This window comes from Aspergillus wentii (genome assembly GCF_001890725.1).
Source record: "Aspergillus wentii DTO 134E9 unplaced genomic scaffold ASPWEscaffold_7, whole genome shotgun sequence".
Classification (NCBI taxonomy): Eukaryota; Fungi; Ascomycota; class Eurotiomycetes; order Eurotiales; family Aspergillaceae; genus Aspergillus; species Aspergillus wentii.
Window position 1 is genome coordinate 1933340 of NW_024467838.1, and position 17392 is coordinate 1950731.

General features: G+C 50.4%; 7 protein-coding genes across 7 annotated transcripts; 3 read left to right on the forward strand and 4 right to left on the reverse strand.

Moving 5' to 3' along the window:
• Nucleotides 1-1315: 1315 nt before the first annotated feature.
• ASPWEDRAFT_54036 (NUDIX hydrolase) lies at nucleotides 1316-1912 on the forward strand (the record flags this gene model as incomplete). Its single annotated transcript, XM_040837999.1, has 2 exons — nucleotides 1316-1367; nucleotides 1485-1912. 2 exons carry the CDS (start codon nucleotides 1316-1318, stop codon nucleotides 1910-1912), a joined length of 480 nt encoding a protein of 159 aa, XP_040686106.1.
• Nucleotides 1913-2982: 1070 nt separating this feature from the next.
• ASPWEDRAFT_175706 (DNA-directed RNA polymerase II core subunit RPB3) lies at nucleotides 2983-4174 on the forward strand (the record flags this gene model as incomplete). Its single annotated transcript, XM_040831402.1, has 3 exons — nucleotides 2983-3036; nucleotides 3151-3719; nucleotides 3784-4174. The coding sequence occupies 3 exons, from the start codon at nucleotides 2983-2985 to the stop codon at nucleotides 4172-4174; spliced, it is 1014 nt and encodes a 337-aa protein (XP_040686107.1).
• A 944-nt stretch (nucleotides 4175-5118) lies between these two features.
• ASPWEDRAFT_663686 (uncharacterized protein) lies at nucleotides 5119-7490 on the reverse strand. Its single transcript, XM_040838847.1, has 3 exons — nucleotides 7476-7490; nucleotides 6613-7263; nucleotides 5119-6534 (listed from the first exon to the last, which is right to left on the reverse strand). The coding sequence occupies exons 2-3, from the start codon at nucleotides 7148-7150 to the stop codon at nucleotides 5198-5200; spliced, it is 1875 nt and encodes a 624-aa protein (XP_040686108.1). The 5' UTR covers nucleotides 7151-7263; nucleotides 7476-7490; the 3' UTR covers nucleotides 5119-5197.
• Nucleotides 7491-8498: 1008 nt separating this feature from the next.
• Nucleotides 8499-9551, reverse strand: ASPWEDRAFT_44547 (uncharacterized protein). Its single transcript, XM_040836288.1, has 4 exons — nucleotides 9058-9551; nucleotides 8839-8997; nucleotides 8686-8780; nucleotides 8499-8627 (listed from the first exon to the last, which is right to left on the reverse strand). Exons 1-4 carry the CDS (start codon nucleotides 9196-9198, stop codon nucleotides 8603-8605), a joined length of 420 nt encoding a protein of 139 aa, XP_040686109.1. The 5' UTR covers nucleotides 9199-9551; the 3' UTR covers nucleotides 8499-8602.
• A 917-nt stretch (nucleotides 9552-10468) lies between these two features.
• On the forward strand, nucleotides 10469-11313 carry ASPWEDRAFT_31335 (uncharacterized protein; the record flags this gene model as incomplete). The annotated part of the gene is made up of 2 exons (XM_040833536.1): nucleotides 10469-10855; nucleotides 10924-11313. 2 exons carry the CDS (start codon nucleotides 10469-10471, stop codon nucleotides 11311-11313), a joined length of 777 nt encoding a protein of 258 aa, XP_040686110.1.
• A 438-nt stretch (nucleotides 11314-11751) lies between these two features.
• Nucleotides 11752-12971, reverse strand: ASPWEDRAFT_31336 (exosome non-catalytic core subunit RRP42; the record flags this gene model as incomplete). Its single annotated transcript, XM_040833537.1, has 2 exons — nucleotides 11752-12360; nucleotides 12429-12971. The coding sequence occupies 2 exons, from the start codon at nucleotides 12969-12971 to the stop codon at nucleotides 11752-11754; spliced, it is 1152 nt and encodes a 383-aa protein (XP_040686111.1).
• Nucleotides 12972-14221: 1250 nt separating this feature from the next.
• On the reverse strand, nucleotides 14222-16675 carry ASPWEDRAFT_116532 (serine/threonine-protein kinase; the record flags this gene model as incomplete). Its single annotated transcript, XM_040828663.1, has 3 exons — nucleotides 14222-15658; nucleotides 15711-16454; nucleotides 16508-16675. The coding sequence occupies 3 exons, from the start codon at nucleotides 16673-16675 to the stop codon at nucleotides 14222-14224; spliced, it is 2349 nt and encodes a 782-aa protein (XP_040686112.1).
• Nucleotides 16676-17392: the final 717 nt, after the last annotated feature.

The window sequence follows — 17392 nt, forward strand, 5'->3', positions numbered from 1 at the left end:
TAAATTGATATTGAACCCTGATGGCACTAGTAAATCAATTTTACCTGTATTAAGCCTGTATTGATACGTAAAATACCAACGGCGGGCGTTGATGTGTTTCTCCCCGGACGAAGAGGAAGGACGAACTGGGGTGGAACAGCAGGAAATGCAGGGGCGAGAGAAGATTCCAGTAAAAACCATACAGGGTAATACTGCGGTAACATACAGGCCAGTAAGATAAAACGACTATTGATTTGAACGGTGAACCAGATCCAGGTACAAGAATAGCATCTATCATGCTTATATAGGGCCAGATTAAGGCGAATACTCCATATTTCCTGCCAATAATTGTTGAAGAGTGTGGGTAATCGGAGCCACATCGGAAGACTCAGGAGCAGACGAGCAGTTCCCTGAAGAACAAGAAGGCTCACACGGTCGAGCCACCAAAGATGGTTAAACGGACACACGACCATGGTTCTGCTTTAGGCCCCTCTGCTCTAGATTATTTGGCCATGACGAGGTTGTGGGAAAGTGGACAAAGAGAGCGATAGTTGACCGGAGACGAGATTACCGTACTTTTACACTCTTCCTTCTCTCTGGAGTGGTACTTTGTAGGCGTTAATTACCATTATGTATCATACCATACCATACCGTACATACATACCGTACCACCGGACCGCGCCGCCCATAATTTTTCTCCTTCTCTCCTCCCAGAGCGTCTCCCCCTCTCCGACTCTCCCCTCTCCCTCCCTCCTCCGTTCTTCTTCTTCTTTTCCTCCTCCTTCTATCTTGCTGCTCTTATGATATCCTTTCCTTTACTATGATGCCTCTTTCCATCCTCTCTTTACCTTCCAGGTTCCCGTCCGCCACGGGAGTGAATGGGGATACCTGATTTTCTTTTCCTCTCCTTCGTCCATCTCCGCAATCTATTTCCCACTTCGCCCCAGAAAAAAAAATTCCCTTACCTTTTCCTCGACCGCCTCGCGTCCCATTATTCCACATCACCGCCCCTCCGAAGAGAAAAAAAAACTATACCCTCCTGTTGAGACCTAGCTATCACCACCCGAGCCTGGTCTTTTCCCCTCTTAAAAAATTAAAAGAGGAACCATTGCCTGAAGGACTTGCAGACACATTCTGTGTGATACCAGCCTGCTTTTGAGTCATTGACTTTATTTATACCGGTCCTTCCATTCCTTATTTCTATCTTCGCGTGTAATACAGCTTGAACTGTACACCACAGTCTATATATTTTTCTTTTGGTGGCTTTTTTCTGGTTTTTTGGGGTGCCTTCGCAGAGCTTCCCTTTTTATTCTATATACTTGGGCTTCACATTATCATGATGACCCAAACCCGCTCGATGGAGGCCCGTACAGGGCGAATAAACCAACGTATGTGGGATTATCTTATACTCATCTACCCCGCAATCCACGAGATCCCGCTAGATTTATCTGCGCGCATCAATCTCGGAGATTTGTTGAACTAGGCTAACGGGTGTTTCATGATAGGCTACGGATCCAAAGGCGAAAGACTCGTGGCCGGTGTGGTTCCCTTGTCTGCGGACAAGACCAAGGTTCTTATGATCCAGTCCGCAGGACGGGGAGGTTGGGTGCTGCCTAAAGGTGGATGGGAGACAGACGAACCCAGTGCCTCGCAGGCTGCCTGTCGGGAGGCCTGGGAAGAGGCCGGGGTGTCATGTACGGTTACAAAGGATCTGGGGTTGATCCCCGACATGCGCCCCTCTACAACATTGACCTCCATTGCACCCAAAGCTTCATACCAATTCTTTGAGGTGACAGTTGATCGGGAGGAGGATCAGTGGCCTGAGATGCACAAGCGCACCCGTCAATGGGTTTCATATGCGCAAGCTGCAGCTGCTCTGGCAAGTCGTCCAGAGCTTTTAGAGGCGTTAAATCGCAGTTCTTTGAAACGATAGCGATGACGTTCTCTAATTTCTTTTTTGATACCTGTCCTTTTTTGGGCTTGGAGATCATTTGCTACGTGGGCTTTTGATCTTTCTATGACGACTTGACACGATTTTTTTGAGCAAAAATCAAAAAAGAATCTCTCTTCTTTCCCTTGGTCACTGTGCTTTGATTAGTTTTTATTGCTCTGCATTTTGCGTTGCATTGTCCCTACCCATGTTGGACCTCGAATTCCCTTTCCCTATTCCTTGCTTGGCCGGATTGCTAGTCGGCCTGACGGTTTGGCGCGAGACTCCAAATCTACGCACTCACCACCATAGATTTCATGATTCCTTCGTCGGATAAAGACAGGCGCAGCCAGGTCTACAGACGGATGCAAAGGACACCGTCTATCGCTGGAAACTGCTCGATTATTTGGTGCCACGGTTATAACTGGACGTGGCTGCACTTTATTATCGAAAGAAAGGACAGGCCGATTTGCTCAGGGCCTGCAACCTCCATTGGACCAAGATACCGGATGACAATAGTCGATCAGGAGACTGCCTTTTTGCATACATGCAAAGTTAGGAATCTGAACCACAAAAGAACATATCCTATGATTCTCCAGACTATGACAGTTGATCTGGTCGTATGGTTACGCTTAAACTCATCAACAGGACTGCCATGAGCCATGTAGACTCGAACGTAGTTTGTAGACGTTGGGTGTATTGTAGGGATATGCAAGTACCGGTGTTGGTTGAATTAGCTATAGAAATGAAATAGAAATAGAAATAGTTACAATTCATCTTCTCGTTCATTGAATCACTTATTGTTTTCTTGTAGTCATTTTAGACTCTTTTGCATGGCATTCCCAATCGGGCAAAGCGCCAAAAAGGATCACTGTTCGGAGTTGGACCAAAAGCTCCTCCCAGACTGTCTGGACATCCCGCATCCTGCTTCCCCATCAGTCTTTCTATTGACAAGCTCCTCTATCTCCATTCAACTAATTGCATCTCTTTCCCCTTTTATTACATGATCAGAAGATAGTCCCCGATCAATACCAACCAAGTCAGGTGGCGGCGAGCGCGGTCCTAAACCCAGCATGGATTACGAAATGGACATTGAGCCCTCTGGGCCCCAAGTGACAGTGCGAGAGGTGAGTCTAAATCCACCAGTGTCGAAGCAAAAAAAAAAAAAAAAAAAAAAAGAACCGAAAACACAATGGAACCCGAAATAGAAAGACAGAAGACCTCTTCTAACCCACCCTCAGGCGGAACCGTATCGAGTCGACTTCAAACTCAGCTCCGTCGACCTTGCCTTTGCCAACTCCCTCCGCCGTGTCGTCCTCGCCGAAGTCCCTACCATCGCAGTCGATCTAGTGGAAGTCGAAAAGAACACCTCCGTCCTTGCCGACGAATTCCTCGCCCACCGCCTGGGTCTGATCCCCCTCAACTCCAAAAACTGCGACCAGGACGTCGAGTACACGCGCGACTGCGAGTGCGAGGACCACTGCGCGCGCTGCAGTGTCACGCTCGTGCTGCACGCGCGGTGCTCCAGCGAGGATATCATGACTGTTTATGCGCGAGATTTGGTGGTGAGCGGGGAGCGCGCGAATGAGTGGGTTGGGAGCCCTGTTATTACCGACCCCGAGGGCAAGGGTCCTATCATCTGTAAGCTGCGGCGTGGACAGGAGGTCAAGATGACCTGTATTGCGAAGAAGGGTATTGCAAAGGAACACGCCAAGTGGGCGCCCACCGCTGCGGTTGGATTCGAGTATGACCCGCATAACAACCTACGACATGTGGATTACTGGTACGAGGAGGATCCGATTAAGGAATGGTATGTTGTTATATATTGCAGAATTGACAATAGGGACGACCATGCTGATGTGATGATAATCAAGGCCCGTCTCTCAAAACGCCGCCTGGGAACACGCCGCTACCCCTGACCAAGCCTTTGACTACGACGCCGTCCCTAACAACTTCTACTTCGACGTCGAAAGTATCGGTAACCTCGACCCAGACATGATCATCCAGCAAGGCATTGTGGTTCTCCAACGCAAACTCGCCTCCGCCATTTCCGCTCTCTCCGGCGCCGGCGACGACGGCGTCGCAGTCCCCGGTGACGAGGAGGACATGATGGGCGGCGTCCGCAGCCCGGATGCCTATGAGCCCCCCGAGGGCATCGACGGTGGCTTCACAGCCTACGCAAACGGTGGCTCAAGTGCCTGGGGAGCGAGCGCTGCCACTCCTTACGGCGCAACACCGTATGGTGCTGGTGGATATGGATTCTAGTTGGCTTGATCTTTGATCTTTCAGATGGGAAAATAACGGGGATGAACATGAACATCCATCCCTCAAAACCTCAAAAAATGGAAATCATAACACAACAAAAAAGCCATCAAGCATCCAAGGGAGTTTACGGGTTTGTTCCATGCTTCTGTCTTTATTTTCTTTTTTTGATTTCGTTTCGGTCCGGCGCATTTTGCAATTTGGGTTGAACCTTTTTTCTTACTTACTACTTATTATCGAGCCAAATCACTTACTTTATGTATTGTTATTATTGATGATGGCTTTTGGATGAGATCATATTTTCCAGGTTTCCTTTTTCTTTTGAACGGCCATCACCACGGGAATGGATGGGTGATGGTGATGGCGATGGATGAATCTATACAAATCGAAAATACTACATAGTGAAATTACAAATGTCATAGACTAGACGGAGTGCTGACTACCTGCATGCATGCTACTTGCATATCTGTATCTTTCAGGACATTTTAGAACTGTATATAGAGTAGATTGGTTGAGTAGAGTACCATACAAATCCGAAGATAAATCGAAGATGATGATGAAATGCTATGGACAAAACACAGAGAAAAGTTTCAAAAAAGAAAGCCACACCATCCTTCCTCCCTTACCCCTATCGCTGCTGAAAAAGAAAAAAAGGAAAGTAAAAGTAAGATCAAGTTATGAGGAAAAGGAAATCCGAAACGTAAGGAAAGAAAACACTCTTCTATCGCTTTTATCTCCACGTTCGCCGATGAATGCGAAAGAAAGAAAAAAGCGACGAGTCTCTAGGGGACGCCAGAAGCCAGAGAAGCCAGAAGACCAAACCAGACCAGACCAGATGATGATGATGATGATGAAGACGGACCTGTAGAACACCAATCCAAAGTTGCCAACATGAAGACGATGAAACGCCGTATCGTATGATGAACCAAGTCCCACACTTCTCCGATAAACAAAGGAGAGAAATTAAAGAAAACAAAACGTATGTGTAATGCATATATACTGTGCGCTCTGTTTTTGCCATTTTTGTCAAACCCCGTCGAGGGTATCTGGCTCCATGTCGTCTGGGATTCCTGCTAGCATGGAATTATGGGGTAGTTTGCGTCCTGATCCGTACACCATCTCCATCAGTTTGGCCTTTTGTTTATCTCGCACGGTGCGAAGATAATCGTAGGTTCCTTCCAACCCGCGGATCTGGCCGTCAATCACGGCTTCAACTGGTCCGAGCATTCGGCCATTACTGCGACTGCTGCTGGCCTCAACAGAGCCGGCGAAGCTTACTGAGTCATTGCGTCGTACCAAAGGACTGACGAGTTTACGACGTAGCGTCTCAAGATTGACCTTGAGTGTTAGTAGACGGCCGCGGTGGTCCATCAGAAGATGCTTGTTGGCGACTGTTCGGCTGCGGACGTTGGCTAATAATCTCTTGTTCTTTTCATACTTACGGACCACCGCAGCGTCGGGTCCTAGAACACGGGTCCAGAGTGAGCTGAGCATCTCACCCTCGGCTCGCTCCTGGGCATCGGACTCCCGGACCACGGTGCGCTGGAGGTTTAAGAATTGCCTGTCGATTGACTCAAAGAGGGCAAAGAGGGCGGTTGAGTGTGTTAGTTCGCTGTTAATAGACTCTTCTAGGACCGACAAGAATTCGGTAAAGGTACGTGTTAGGGTCGTGCGTGTGCGCTGTGCAGATGTCGGGCCAAGGATCGCCATGACAACATTGCCCAGGGCGGTTGGTGTGGTTGCGAGCTCGCTGCTGCTCCCGTCTGTGTCGCTACTAGGGACTGAGATCCGTTCTAATGTGCCGAGTCGTGATAACAGGTCATGAAAGTTGTCAAATACGATAGATGGCAGGGTACTGGGAGGCTGCGATGATAAAGTTTCCAGTTCTCGTTTTGCCCAATCCATGACAATGAGAATCGAGTCAATATCGGAGTCGACGTTGGCAAAGAAGCGCGTCAGTTCTAGGGAGAGCGACTTCAAAGACTCGGAAAGCTCATCGAGCTGGCGCACAATGATGGGCGCGCTAGTCATGTTGGTACCGCGCACAGATTCACTTAGATCCCAGACCGCCACGCCAGTCTCTTGGAGTGTTCCAATCTGCTGCACGCCATTCTCGGAATAATAGATGAGAGGCTCGAAAGATCGCGCAAACCCCGAAAGCTTGACCAGATCTGGGATGGCGCGTGGTACACTGGGCATAAACAAGGCGCGCATGAATGCGATCGAAAGGAGGACAATGAGGACTGAGACGGTGGTGTTAGATTTGGAGCTGGTGATGCGATCGAATTTGGACCGGAGATAGCGAAAGAATGCGACAAAGGGTTCGCGATGCTGGACTTCTGCGCGCACGGCGAACCGTATATCTTGAGACAAACGATTCACCCATTAGTATCCCAGGCCAGCCAGCTGGACAGGGGGTCAAACCAAGGTAGAGAGCCTACAATTACTAAGATTCTCTGATCCAAAGTCCTGTCCCTCGTCAGGGCTTGCCCGTGCTGCAGGGCCAGGACTGGGGGATCGGCCCTTCTGCGGGGAATCCGCATCAGTTGGCAATGGCACGTTGGCCGCAATGGTAATACTGTCTCCTGTTTCGGTATCACTCCGCTTTCCCACCGTGGGCGACTCTAGCGCATCTTCGTACTGAGGACTCGGCTCTCGCGATTGCGACGGGCTAAGCCCCACAGTTGGCTTCAATGACAATCGATCTTGGTCGATTTTGCGCAGGTAGGGCTGGTGACGGTACCATCCGCTACCTTGCACATAGTCATATCTTCGAAAGCCCGGCGGGGACCAGCGTTCGCCGTTGGGTGTTAGATCTTCTTCCTCGCCCTCTGATTCCTCTGACCGAAACCCAGAATGCTGGGAGGGAAGGCCAAACATGGGGGAGCGATGGGCATTGCTGTTATTCTCAAAGTCCTCCAGCGACGCATCCAGCGACGGATGGTCATCGAAGACGTTATCTAGCTCGTCCAGCATCATGGACGGCGTGTCGCAAGGACGATACAGATATTGTAGGGCCACTTCAACCACTGCGACGCCTTAGCGACAGCGACAGCGACAGAGGGGAACACAGTAGTTCTAATGGAAGAGAGCTTGTGGAGGGGTTAGTCGCAAGCGCTAAGACCGAACGTTCGCTGTATGCGCTGTCAAACGGCCGGATAGAAACAACAACAATAATAGTAATAATCGCAAGCGATTCCAAAGACAAAGACAAGCTGCCTGCAGGGTCAAATGCGAAGGTTCAAAAGCAAGAAAAATGCGAGGCATGAAGCTGCTGCGCGCAGGCAAGAAGGACGAGAGACACCTTGATTGATGCCTGAGGACCGACACGGACAAGTCACTCTTGGGGAATGGTATTTCAGAGCGCCTTCATTCAGATCGGATTCGCCACCCAGGGATCTGTCACGTTAGTTCTGAGGATATGAAGCTTGAAGAAAAGAATAACGGATGGTAATAATAATAATCTATTGTATTTTCTTTCTTTCTTTCAAACTGTCTGATTGTCTTTCTGTGTTTCCTCGTCCCAAGGGTAGATGGTTCGGATGGATGGTTGGTGCCCCTCGCATCTTCCGGACTTTGACTTATCGGCAGGGGGGATTGGTGGTGGCTGGGCCAATCAGCGCCGCTGCTGAGAGGGTCATGTGCCGTATTGTCCCAGCCGTACTGTTCCGTACGGCCGCCGTGGTAGATCCCAGCATGTATCAGATCAGCTTCTGGGTACCTCGAGCGGCATCGAAAAACCGGTGACAGGTGATGTACTTGGTACTTCGGGGGTACTATCGGCTGGCTCAGGTTGACAACTCAAAGGGATATCAGACGGGCAAGGATCGTCGCTCCGATTCGTTTCACAGCGATGGAGTTGACGAACAGCACGGCTTGACTCGAGTCGAATGTTGGGAGTCGAGACCTAAAGGTGAGTAGGTAGTAAATCTCCTTTCAAGGGAAGGATTCAGAATCCGAAACATCGGTCGACAGGGACAGTCCAGGACAGCGTGGAGCCGAAGATCCTGTTGGGAAGTTTCCTTGCCGCAATCGCAAGATAGAAACACGTGACATATGACGCACGTGGAAGAGAGATCTGCAAGTTAGACAAAAAAAAAAAATCATCGGAGGAAAAAGATGTTCATGAGAGGAGATCTCTGAATTCATTACTGTCTCAGTAACCCAAAGTTAAACATGATACACCAAAAAATAATAAGGTCGAAAAAAAAACCCATGACCATCAGACAAAAGGAAAGAGCGTTTTGGTAGGAAACATGACTCTATGGTATCCGTATTTTCCAGCGCAAAAAACCCGGTCTATTGCGTATGACAAAAGAGATAATATTACATGCCCTGTCCATCGGATCGCGCCAAAACTGCTGTTACCACAGAGCGCTCCGCGAACGGGGTCGAGAACATGAGAATAATTTTTTATGTAGACATAATCGTTTATTTGGTGGATTCCTGGAGGTAGCTGTTGGAAGAAATCGGTTAGCCTGCACTCAAAGCGCTATCGGGTAGACAAAACATACGTGATGAGGTCGTTTCTCTCCTTGGGCTTCTTGAGACCACCGAAGGCCATCTTGGTACCAGGGATGTACTTCTTGGGGTTCTCGAGGTATTCGAACTAGAAGACGACCGAGTCAGCAAAGAATCAATTGGTAGAGATGTATGGATTTACATACCAGAGTGTCGTTACCCCACTCAACACCGGCCTGCTTGTTGGCGTCGGTGTAGGCGTAACCCTCGGAAGAGCCAGTCTTACGGCCGAAGAGACCGAAGAGGTTGGGGCCAACCTTGTGAGGGCCACCCTGCTCGACGGTGTGGCACTGTGCGCAGCGAGTCTGGTATATGTTAGCTATCTAGCTTTATGATATGAAGGTATCAAGGGCAATTTTTCTTACCTGGAAGAGCTTAGCACCCTTGGCGGAGTCACCTGAAGGAAGTAACATGTTAGCGGTTTGTTTGGCCTTGTCGAACGCCTCCAGCTCAGCCTCGCGCACATCGATCGCAGGGAGGAAACAAAGAGTATCGACGCTAGTCATCCTGTGGCTATCTCGATTCCTTTAATTGTTCTTGTTTGGTAATGTTGTGGAATAACGCAATGACCGTAAAAGTACCTCGTCGCGACGAGCACACGAGAGCTGGAGAAAACCAATGCTTTCCACCGGAGACAGCCATCATCCAAAAGCCCTGAAGCTCTCCAGGCCACCGTGTTGGCGGCCGTAAATGGTAGAAGACCTCCGGGTGGTGAAGCAAAGGGAAACAACAGGGGAAAATAAATCCTTACCAGGAGCGAAAGTAGCGGGAGCCTTCTTGCCCATTGTGAATGTATAGTATTAGAAGATATAAAAAAAGAGAAGAATGTACAGAGGAATTGGGGTCGCAGAGGAAGTCTGGAGAAGCAATTGAAAGGGAGAGAAATGGAGAGTCGCAAGTTTTTCTGGTTTTCTGGGAGAATTTGTAGATGAGCGCCCGGCCTTGCCCCCGACGGGCTCCCGTGATCCGGGCAGCCGCCAATCAGAGCGCAGATGATTCAGCGCGTAGCGGGCGCAACCGGGAAGGGCCATTTTCCCGGTGAGAATTCGCTCTCTGGCGTGGCAGTAGGGCGGATGGCAGTGGCAGTGGCGGTTTACAGTGGGGATGATGCTGCGATTTCTATTACGACGCACAGCTGCAAGAACGTTGAACCAGAATAGGAAAGGCTATTCTATTGTACCAAACACCGATATGGAGTCTCCATGGCTTCACAGTCTACATCAAGAGTACAATAGAGGGATTAATGAATAGAGATTGAGATTATATCAAGACTGCCATTGTATCATACTGACCTTCTCCTACAGAGCCACTACTCTTACAGCATCATGATCTCATGTATACTGTCATCTCAACCTCTCTCCAGAGCCACCCCAATCATGCCAATTGTCAACCTACCTACTCCGGATTCTTCTCTGACCTTAACCTAGGCAATACGGAGTAAATTCCAAGAATAACTCGGTTGAAATGAACGTGCGTAGGTGGCTAATTCCCACCCGATTCCGATCTGGCGGTCTCTTTCAAATGCCTTTCTCGTGATTTGCTCTTCTTTTCGTCCCATTATCCCGCTGTCCCGAGTTTGGCCCGATGCCGTGCAGCCTGAGATTTCAGGCATGCGTAGAATCTCTAGAAATCCACGTGATATCGACTCCGCCGAAAAAAACTATGGATCAACAACTCCGCAGTCCGCAGGTGCCTCAGCATCATCGGGGTCTTGTCCAGTTTCTAGTGTCCCACCATTAGGATAGGCTCACTTGACAACAGTCAAATACAGCCATCATGCCCCCAATTACAATCCCCCACTTCCTCCTCCCCCGGGGCGCCCCCTCGGCAAGAACCCTCCAAGCTCTCACCATCGCCCGCCGGAACACCACCAACCCCCGATGCACCTTCACCACCTCATCCCGCCTCTCAGCACACAAAGATGACAAGACCCGCGTTCTCGAAAAACCAGACAAGTTCCGTCCGCCGTCTCACCCCGCGCGCCGCGTCGTGCAGACGCGCAATGGCAAGATCACCCCGGGCCCGATGAACTATGGACCACGACTATCGGAGAAGGAAAAGGAGGAGCAGAAACGGCGCGAGTATCCGAATATGTTCCCGCCCGAGGGCACGGTTATGTTTAAGTTTTTGACGAGTCGGTGGATTCATATCTGGATTGCTATGGTATTCCTCCCCCATACAATCTGCAATATACATTATACAAGAAGCCGATGCTAACATGCCGTTTCTAGAGCGTCCTGACCACCCTCGCTACGTTCACCTTTACGACAAACTTCAAACGAACCTCTCCATTCGCCCATCTCCTCCCCGCCTGGTCGGATCTCCTTTCGTCCCCCTTCTCCACCATCTCCCAGGCTCTTTCCGTGTACCGGATGCACGTGCAGCACACCTCCATGCAAACACGAGAGAAGAGACACAAGCGCGTCGAAGATGCCGAGAAGAGACGCCAGTACCGTGTTGCGCATGGTCTGGAGGAGGAACCCGCTTCCAAGGATGAATCGGCTGAGGCCGCTGTCGATGACCAGTCGCCTATTGCTGCTGATGCTCCTGCGCGGGAGGGAGAGTATGTTGATTGGGATGGGAAGAGGAAGCCTGTTAAGAAGTGGCTTGGGATATGGTAGTTGATATCAACTGAGGTGTGGTAGGCTGGAGAGCAGACATGGGACATTGAAAGAGGGGGCAAGGTGAAGAAAGTACGAGGGTTGTACGAGTAGCTTTAGCATAGCGGTACTTTTTTCTATTCATGTATTATCATTTCATTATGTACAGTACATGTTCCTCAATCTCCAACACTTCATGACAAATCAGATCGTTTTTTTGCACCTGCGACGTGGATTTCCCGGACCCATACTGTCGCGAGTTTTTGCATCGGCAGACGTATTCTTTATCCGTAGAATACCTGCACTTTCTCTGCTGTAGTATGCATGTTCTGTCGCGAAGATCATCCTCTAGTTATGCATGACAAGCATTCGACAAAACCTCGTCATACAATAGCACTAGAGGTCGAAGCACCAGTGCATAGCAACCTGGTACTCACCAAATGGCCAAACCCAGTGAAATCAACCAACTCGAACACCCTCCAGACCCTCCAGAACCTCCTCACCAACACCTCCACTCCGGAGAACCATCTTCACCATCCTCGCCATCGTAGTTCTCTTCACACCGCCACGTCGCGGCCTCCACACACCCGCAACGTCCTCCTCACTAGTCGAATTCATCACCTGCGTCCCATCAGAGGTAGTGTTCAGCGTAGCCGCATTCTCCGAGTTAGGAACGCCTGGCTGCGTGAGACGAGACGGGGGATCGACGGTTCGGATAGAGAGCAGTTTCAAGCCATTAGCTTCGCTGTCGCGGGTGACGGAGATGGCGAGGACGGCGTCTGCCACGGCGATTTCCTCGCGGTTGGGGTCGAAGATGATGTTTTCGCCGACGGAAATCACGAGAAGGGTCACGGGCGGTCGGACATGTTGCGACAGGTGGGGGTTTGCGCCGAGACCGTGTTGGGTGCGCGGGTAGAGGTATTCAGCGACGCCCCAGTCGTCGTCGAAGAAGGGGTCTTCTTCGCCTTGGGATCGGAGTTTGGGGAGCTTTGTCGACAAGAGGGCGAGGTGGGTTGTGAGGGAAAGCAATGGGAGGGGGTAAGATAGAGGCTGGGAAAGGAGGAGAACCTGTGCAGAAAGAGTGTCAGTATGCGATGAACAAGAGCAAAGCAAGCAAGACAGAAAGAAAGACATACATCAATATACAACCTCCAATGCCAACGACGATTAATCACCAACCTCCCCTTCAACCCCCCAGCCATCCTACCATCCTTCTGCCCCCCATCCGACACAGACCCAACCAAGGGCTCACGCATCATCTCCGACAAAAAAACCGGCAAGGCATCATCATCGCGAAACCCCGGAATCTCAATCGACATCTGCACCCACGATCCATGACCAGCCGTGGCCCCCGACCCCGCATCTTTCCCTTCCCCGTCTTCAGCCCCTGTCAAGTCATCCTGCAGCTGTTGCGCATCGGCAGCCAGGACCGTTTTTTCCACCTCGGCCTTCACACCGACGATGGCTTGCGTGCCGTCTGCGAACCCGATCCGCGCGCTGCCGTTCGTGCCGGGGAGAATGTCTGTTTCTGCGGTCAGGGGTCGGAATTGGGTTGGTGAGCGGCCGTCTGGTCGGATTGGGCTGTTGGGGAGGGCGAGAGAGGTGTACAGGTAGGAAAGCTCTGCGGGCGATAGATGTGGGGTCTGCGAGGCAGACGATGCCTGCCGTTGGGCTGACATTGTGGGAGAAGTGATAAAATGAGAGATAAAGAGAGAAATACAAAAGCAGTCGGTTCGTAGAGATGGATATATCTCAGATGCGACCAGTTTTTGGTCTGATGAGTGTGTTGTAGGTAAAGTGAGTGACAGTAGGCGGTTTGTCGGTTGTCCACACCTGATGAAATGAAATTTCTGAGATCAAAAGCCACCAACAACAATGCAAGTTATGAATAAGCTGCTCGAACAGCAGAATACCTAGGCCCAAATTCCAGGCAGATAATCTCCCAGCGACAATCTGACCAAGGAAATTTTAATGAAGTTCGACTGGCATTGACGTTCTCGATTGGGAAATTCTGGTAAACGCGGGCAATCATTGTTCCCCCGCCGGCGTATATCAGACCACCTAGCACTACAAGTCTAAGTAAGATATTCGAAATGGAGAATTATGCTGCAAGATTGGATTTAAGGAAATGCAAGTCAAATAAAGTGAAGTACAGGCAACTCATTGTCTGTTCTCATTAAGTGTATGTATAAGGTACGGCTTTTGTGCCGACAAAGTCTATATTACAAGGTTTTAAACCCAAGAACCAGGCCACCTCTGGTCCTCCCCAGTATAAGCAAGAATTGTACAAACAGTGGGAAAAAAGTCCACTGGAAAAAATGACGGTACGCCTTCCCTCCAGGCGCAATGAACAGGCCAGAAAAATGAATGACAAATGAAGAAAGTCCCCGAGAAATGTACAGAGGGGTAAATTGAAAAGCGAATGTGTGACAAAAGAAAACAGGCAATGTAGGGAACAGATGCATCAAAGATGAGTGTATATATATATAAAGGAATGATAATAAAATCCCGCGGCTCGCGCACTTGGTATCGAAATAGATCGAAGAGAAAAATGTGCAAAAATCAAGGCTGATCGGAAGGAAGGAAAGAAAGATAACAAGATATGCCGAAAACAGGATGCGAGGCCGACTATATCTATACAAAGGCCTTTGGGGGTATGAAGACGAAATGAATCACAAATGAAAAGAAACCCAGGCTAACCCATGCCCCCAGTCAAGGAAAAAAGGAAAAAAGAAAAAAGAAAAATACACGCAATGGCACCTCCACCAATGATAAAATAAAATAAAAAAAGAACATAAAAGACACCAAATCCAGTACGCCTTGCTCGGTGATGTTTCCGATTTTGAGCGATATCAACTCGTTTTGAGTTTGTATATGATAAAAGAAATCAGAAAATAAGAAACCTGTTTAGCAAATGACCGTAGATCATCTACCTGCAGGTAGCTCCGGCAGAAAAGAAGCTGGAGGAAGCTGGGTTGTTCCACTCGCCTTCCTCGTAAGGAGGGGTGGGCCATTGGCGAGTCGAGCTTACATGGGCTGTTTTCGCATCCTGCATTTGGTCCCGCCTGCACGGTGTGGCATCGTGTTGACCGAATGAAACGCCGTCACACTTGGCCGATGGAGAAGGAGTGGGATAAGGACTCGGCAAGGGACGGGTGTGGTCGTTTCCCATTACCTGACGGTTCATCGACTGATCCGACGACTTGTGGTTCTGCGCAAGACGGCGAGCGGCTTTGCTTGCCGAGTGCAATACCTCATCCAAGAGCTCGTCTTCCTCCTCGGGAGTCTCATATCGGTGAACAGGGTGCGTAGACATCTGCATTGCGCGTCTCATTCTGCTGGAGATCGGGCCACCAGTACCGTTTGTTGAAACGGGGCTGTCTCCCATGGAGCGGATAGACCCTTGGGGCATCGATTGGCGCTTAGTGCCATCAACGGGAGAGGTGATCTGAACGGGAACGTTGCCGAGAGTCGACGTATCGAGGGAGTATTTCACGTTCTGCAGGGCCTTATCCAGCTCGGAGAGATCAGCGGGCGGCTTTTGTTCGGCGGCGTTGACGGAGTCCAGAGCCAAAGACGATCGATTAGACCACGGCATACAGCCAGCATTAGCCTCGACATCATCGCTTGATGCGTTTCCCGGAGTTCGGCCAGATAAGCGGCGGGCGCGTTTGCGCAGATGCGAGAAGAAACTCTCCTTCTGGGTGAGTGTAGAAGTTCCATTTGCACCGCCGTTAAGTGCTCTCTCTGCTTCTTGTCTGTGCGCGTCGGCATAGTGATTGCCGTTGGAGTTCACAGACAATTGGCGGCCGATCTTCTTGCTAGCCTTGGAAGCGTCGGAATGGTTTGAGTTGCCGCTGTAGGCAAGAGTCGAGTTGGCCTGTGCTGTGACGGCATTTGACAGGGGGGAGACAGGGCGGATAGAGGGGAGGATGGGCATTGGTGCTCCGTTAGCCCACGTAGCACGCTTAGTGGTAGCCGGCTTTGCCTTAGTCTCAGTGCTGTGCGAGACAACAGGCGGTCTGGAAGCCTGCTCGGTTTCCATGGTCTGAGCAGGGCTGTTATCCGACTTTCCGATCAATGACCTCCTGAACCACGATGACTTGGACGAAAGAGTGGGGGAGTCGCTCGGTTCACGGGTTGGTGATTTGAAACTCTTGTCAGATTGCTTCCGACCAAGCAGGCGTGCGGTCGATGACTTAGGGCGCATCGGGTCGACTGCGTCAGCAAAGAATTCGTGGTTCAAAGCCTGAGTAGAAGTCGGTCTGGCTTTAGGATCCCACATGAGACACCATGTGACAAAGTTGCTGAAGGCGACGGGCCATTGAGGAGGCGGGATAATGCTTTCCATCGAGTGGGGTGCCATCTATTCGGGGATTAGTATCATGTCCTTTAATTTGGAATAAAGTGAACTGTACCTTTGGGAAGGTGAACCCCAGCTTCTGTGCCAAGCGAGTGCCGTCTCTCCACTCGCCACCACCAATCTTTGCACCGGACTTGCTGTACCAGTTACCCGGGCTACCCATGATCTCACATACACGCCAAACTTGGTCAACCTCGTTACCACCGGGGAACAATGGCTTCAGAGTAGCAATCTCAACTGCCATAGCACCGACAGCCCACATGTCGACTGGTGCGGAATATTCTCCCGCACGCAGGAGGACTTCAGGGGCACGGTACCATCGAGTAGAAACGTATGTTGTGTAAGGGGATTTGGAGTGAGTCTCTCGTGCAAGACCAAAGTCAGCGATCTTGACGGTGTAGGTGGGCGGGGTGGAAGGAGGGGTGACGAGGTTGGAGTATCGACTGAATGCAGAGTCGTTAGGGGCCGAGGTGGACACCAGAATGTTCTCCGGCTTGATATCGCGGTGGAAGAAGTGGTGGGCATGAATGTGGTCAAGGCCACACAGGATCTGGTAGAGGATGCTCTTGACATGCTTTCCGTCCAGACACTTGTGGTCTCGTGCCTTCATCAGCTGGTAGAGGTTGCCATCCATGTACTCCATGCAGATATGCAGTTTTCGGGAAAGAGGGTCGAGGAAGATGTCGAGGGCAGGGACCAGGTGGGGGTGGGTAGGCAAGGTTCGAAGAAAGATGACTTCTCGCAGTTCCAGGCAAGGGCCTAACGAGTCGAAAGTCTTCTTCATCGTCTTCACTGCAACCTGTAGGCAGAGTCAGCAAGTGCATCCCCAATAGATCTCACGTCACAGCTTACCATCGTCCCCCTTCGGGCAATGTTGGAGCCGGCTGTCCGCACACGAGCGACAGCGACACTACCGAAACTGCCATCACCGATTTCCTTGATGACCTCGAATCGGTCTTCGAGGGTAGCCATTGATGTAGGAGCAACGCTCCGCGAGGAGTAGTCGTAGGAGACGGTCATGGTGGCTCTTTCGGTGTTCTGCCAGCAGATCACTCAGGAGAGTTTAGACTGCATGAGGTGGGTTAGTCTAGACCCTCGCTGAAACCCTGACGAAGGAGAAGCTCACCCTTGGTAAATGCTGCAAGGAGGATTATATAATGCGTGTTGAGGGAGGGAAGTTCAATAGAACCAGGTGTTCATCATTCAAGGAATTAAGCGAAGTCGAGGCCGCAGAAGGTAGCGAGGTGGTTCACTCCCATTGACGGAAAGGAAGCAGGGTGGGATAGATTAGATGTAGAGGCAGGACGGAAGATAGATCGAGTGAGGAGAAGAGGGAGGGAGGGGAGGGGGGTGGTGGTCATGTAAGTAGTTCCCTGGGCAGAAGGGAAGGTGGAGGAGGGAGGCAGATCTGGAAGCAAGATGGAAGACCCAGAGATTCGGACGTGATCACTGTAGTGATACTAGGCGCGGACCCGTTTCGGTGGGAACTTTTGCAAAAAAGAAAGGAAAGATCGGAGGGTCTGGGATATGAGAGAGACGAGAAAGCGAAAGCCCCTGACGCGGTGACAGCTCTGCTCCAGACGAGGCTTGGGACCGGGCCGTGGAGAATGGAGACAGACTTGAACAAGCGGTCGACGGTGGATAATTACTGTCTGTGTGGTATTTTTTTTTTTTTTTTTTAATGGCGCAGATCACGGGAAATGCAAACAATCCGAGGGGTTGAAGCTTTTTGCAGAA

What these genes read in the sequence shown, in the direction of transcription:
- ASPWEDRAFT_663686 (XM_040838847.1), bottom strand. Translation starts at nt 7,150, where the DNA reads ATGATGCTGGACGAGCTAGATAACGTCTTCGATGACCATCCGTCGCTG. An exon ending in ATCAGAGAATCTTAGTAATT is followed by an intron (nt 6,535 to 6,612) that starts GTAGGCTCTCTA and finishes GTTTGTCTCAAG; the next exon opens with ATATACGGTTCGCCGTGCGC.
- ASPWEDRAFT_44547 (XM_040836288.1), bottom strand. Translation starts at nt 9,198, where the DNA reads ATGACTAGCGTCGATACTCTTTGTTTCCTCCCTGCGATCGATGTGCGC. An exon ending in AGGGTGCTAAGCTCTTCCAG is followed by an intron (nt 8,998 to 9,057) that starts GTAAGAAAAATT and finishes AACATATACCAG; the next exon opens with ACTCGCTGCGCACAGTGCCA. An exon ending in GAGAGAAACGACCTCATCAC is followed by an intron (nt 8,628 to 8,685) that starts GTATGTTTTGTC and finishes TTCTTCCAACAG; the next exon opens with CTACCTCCAGGAATCCACCA.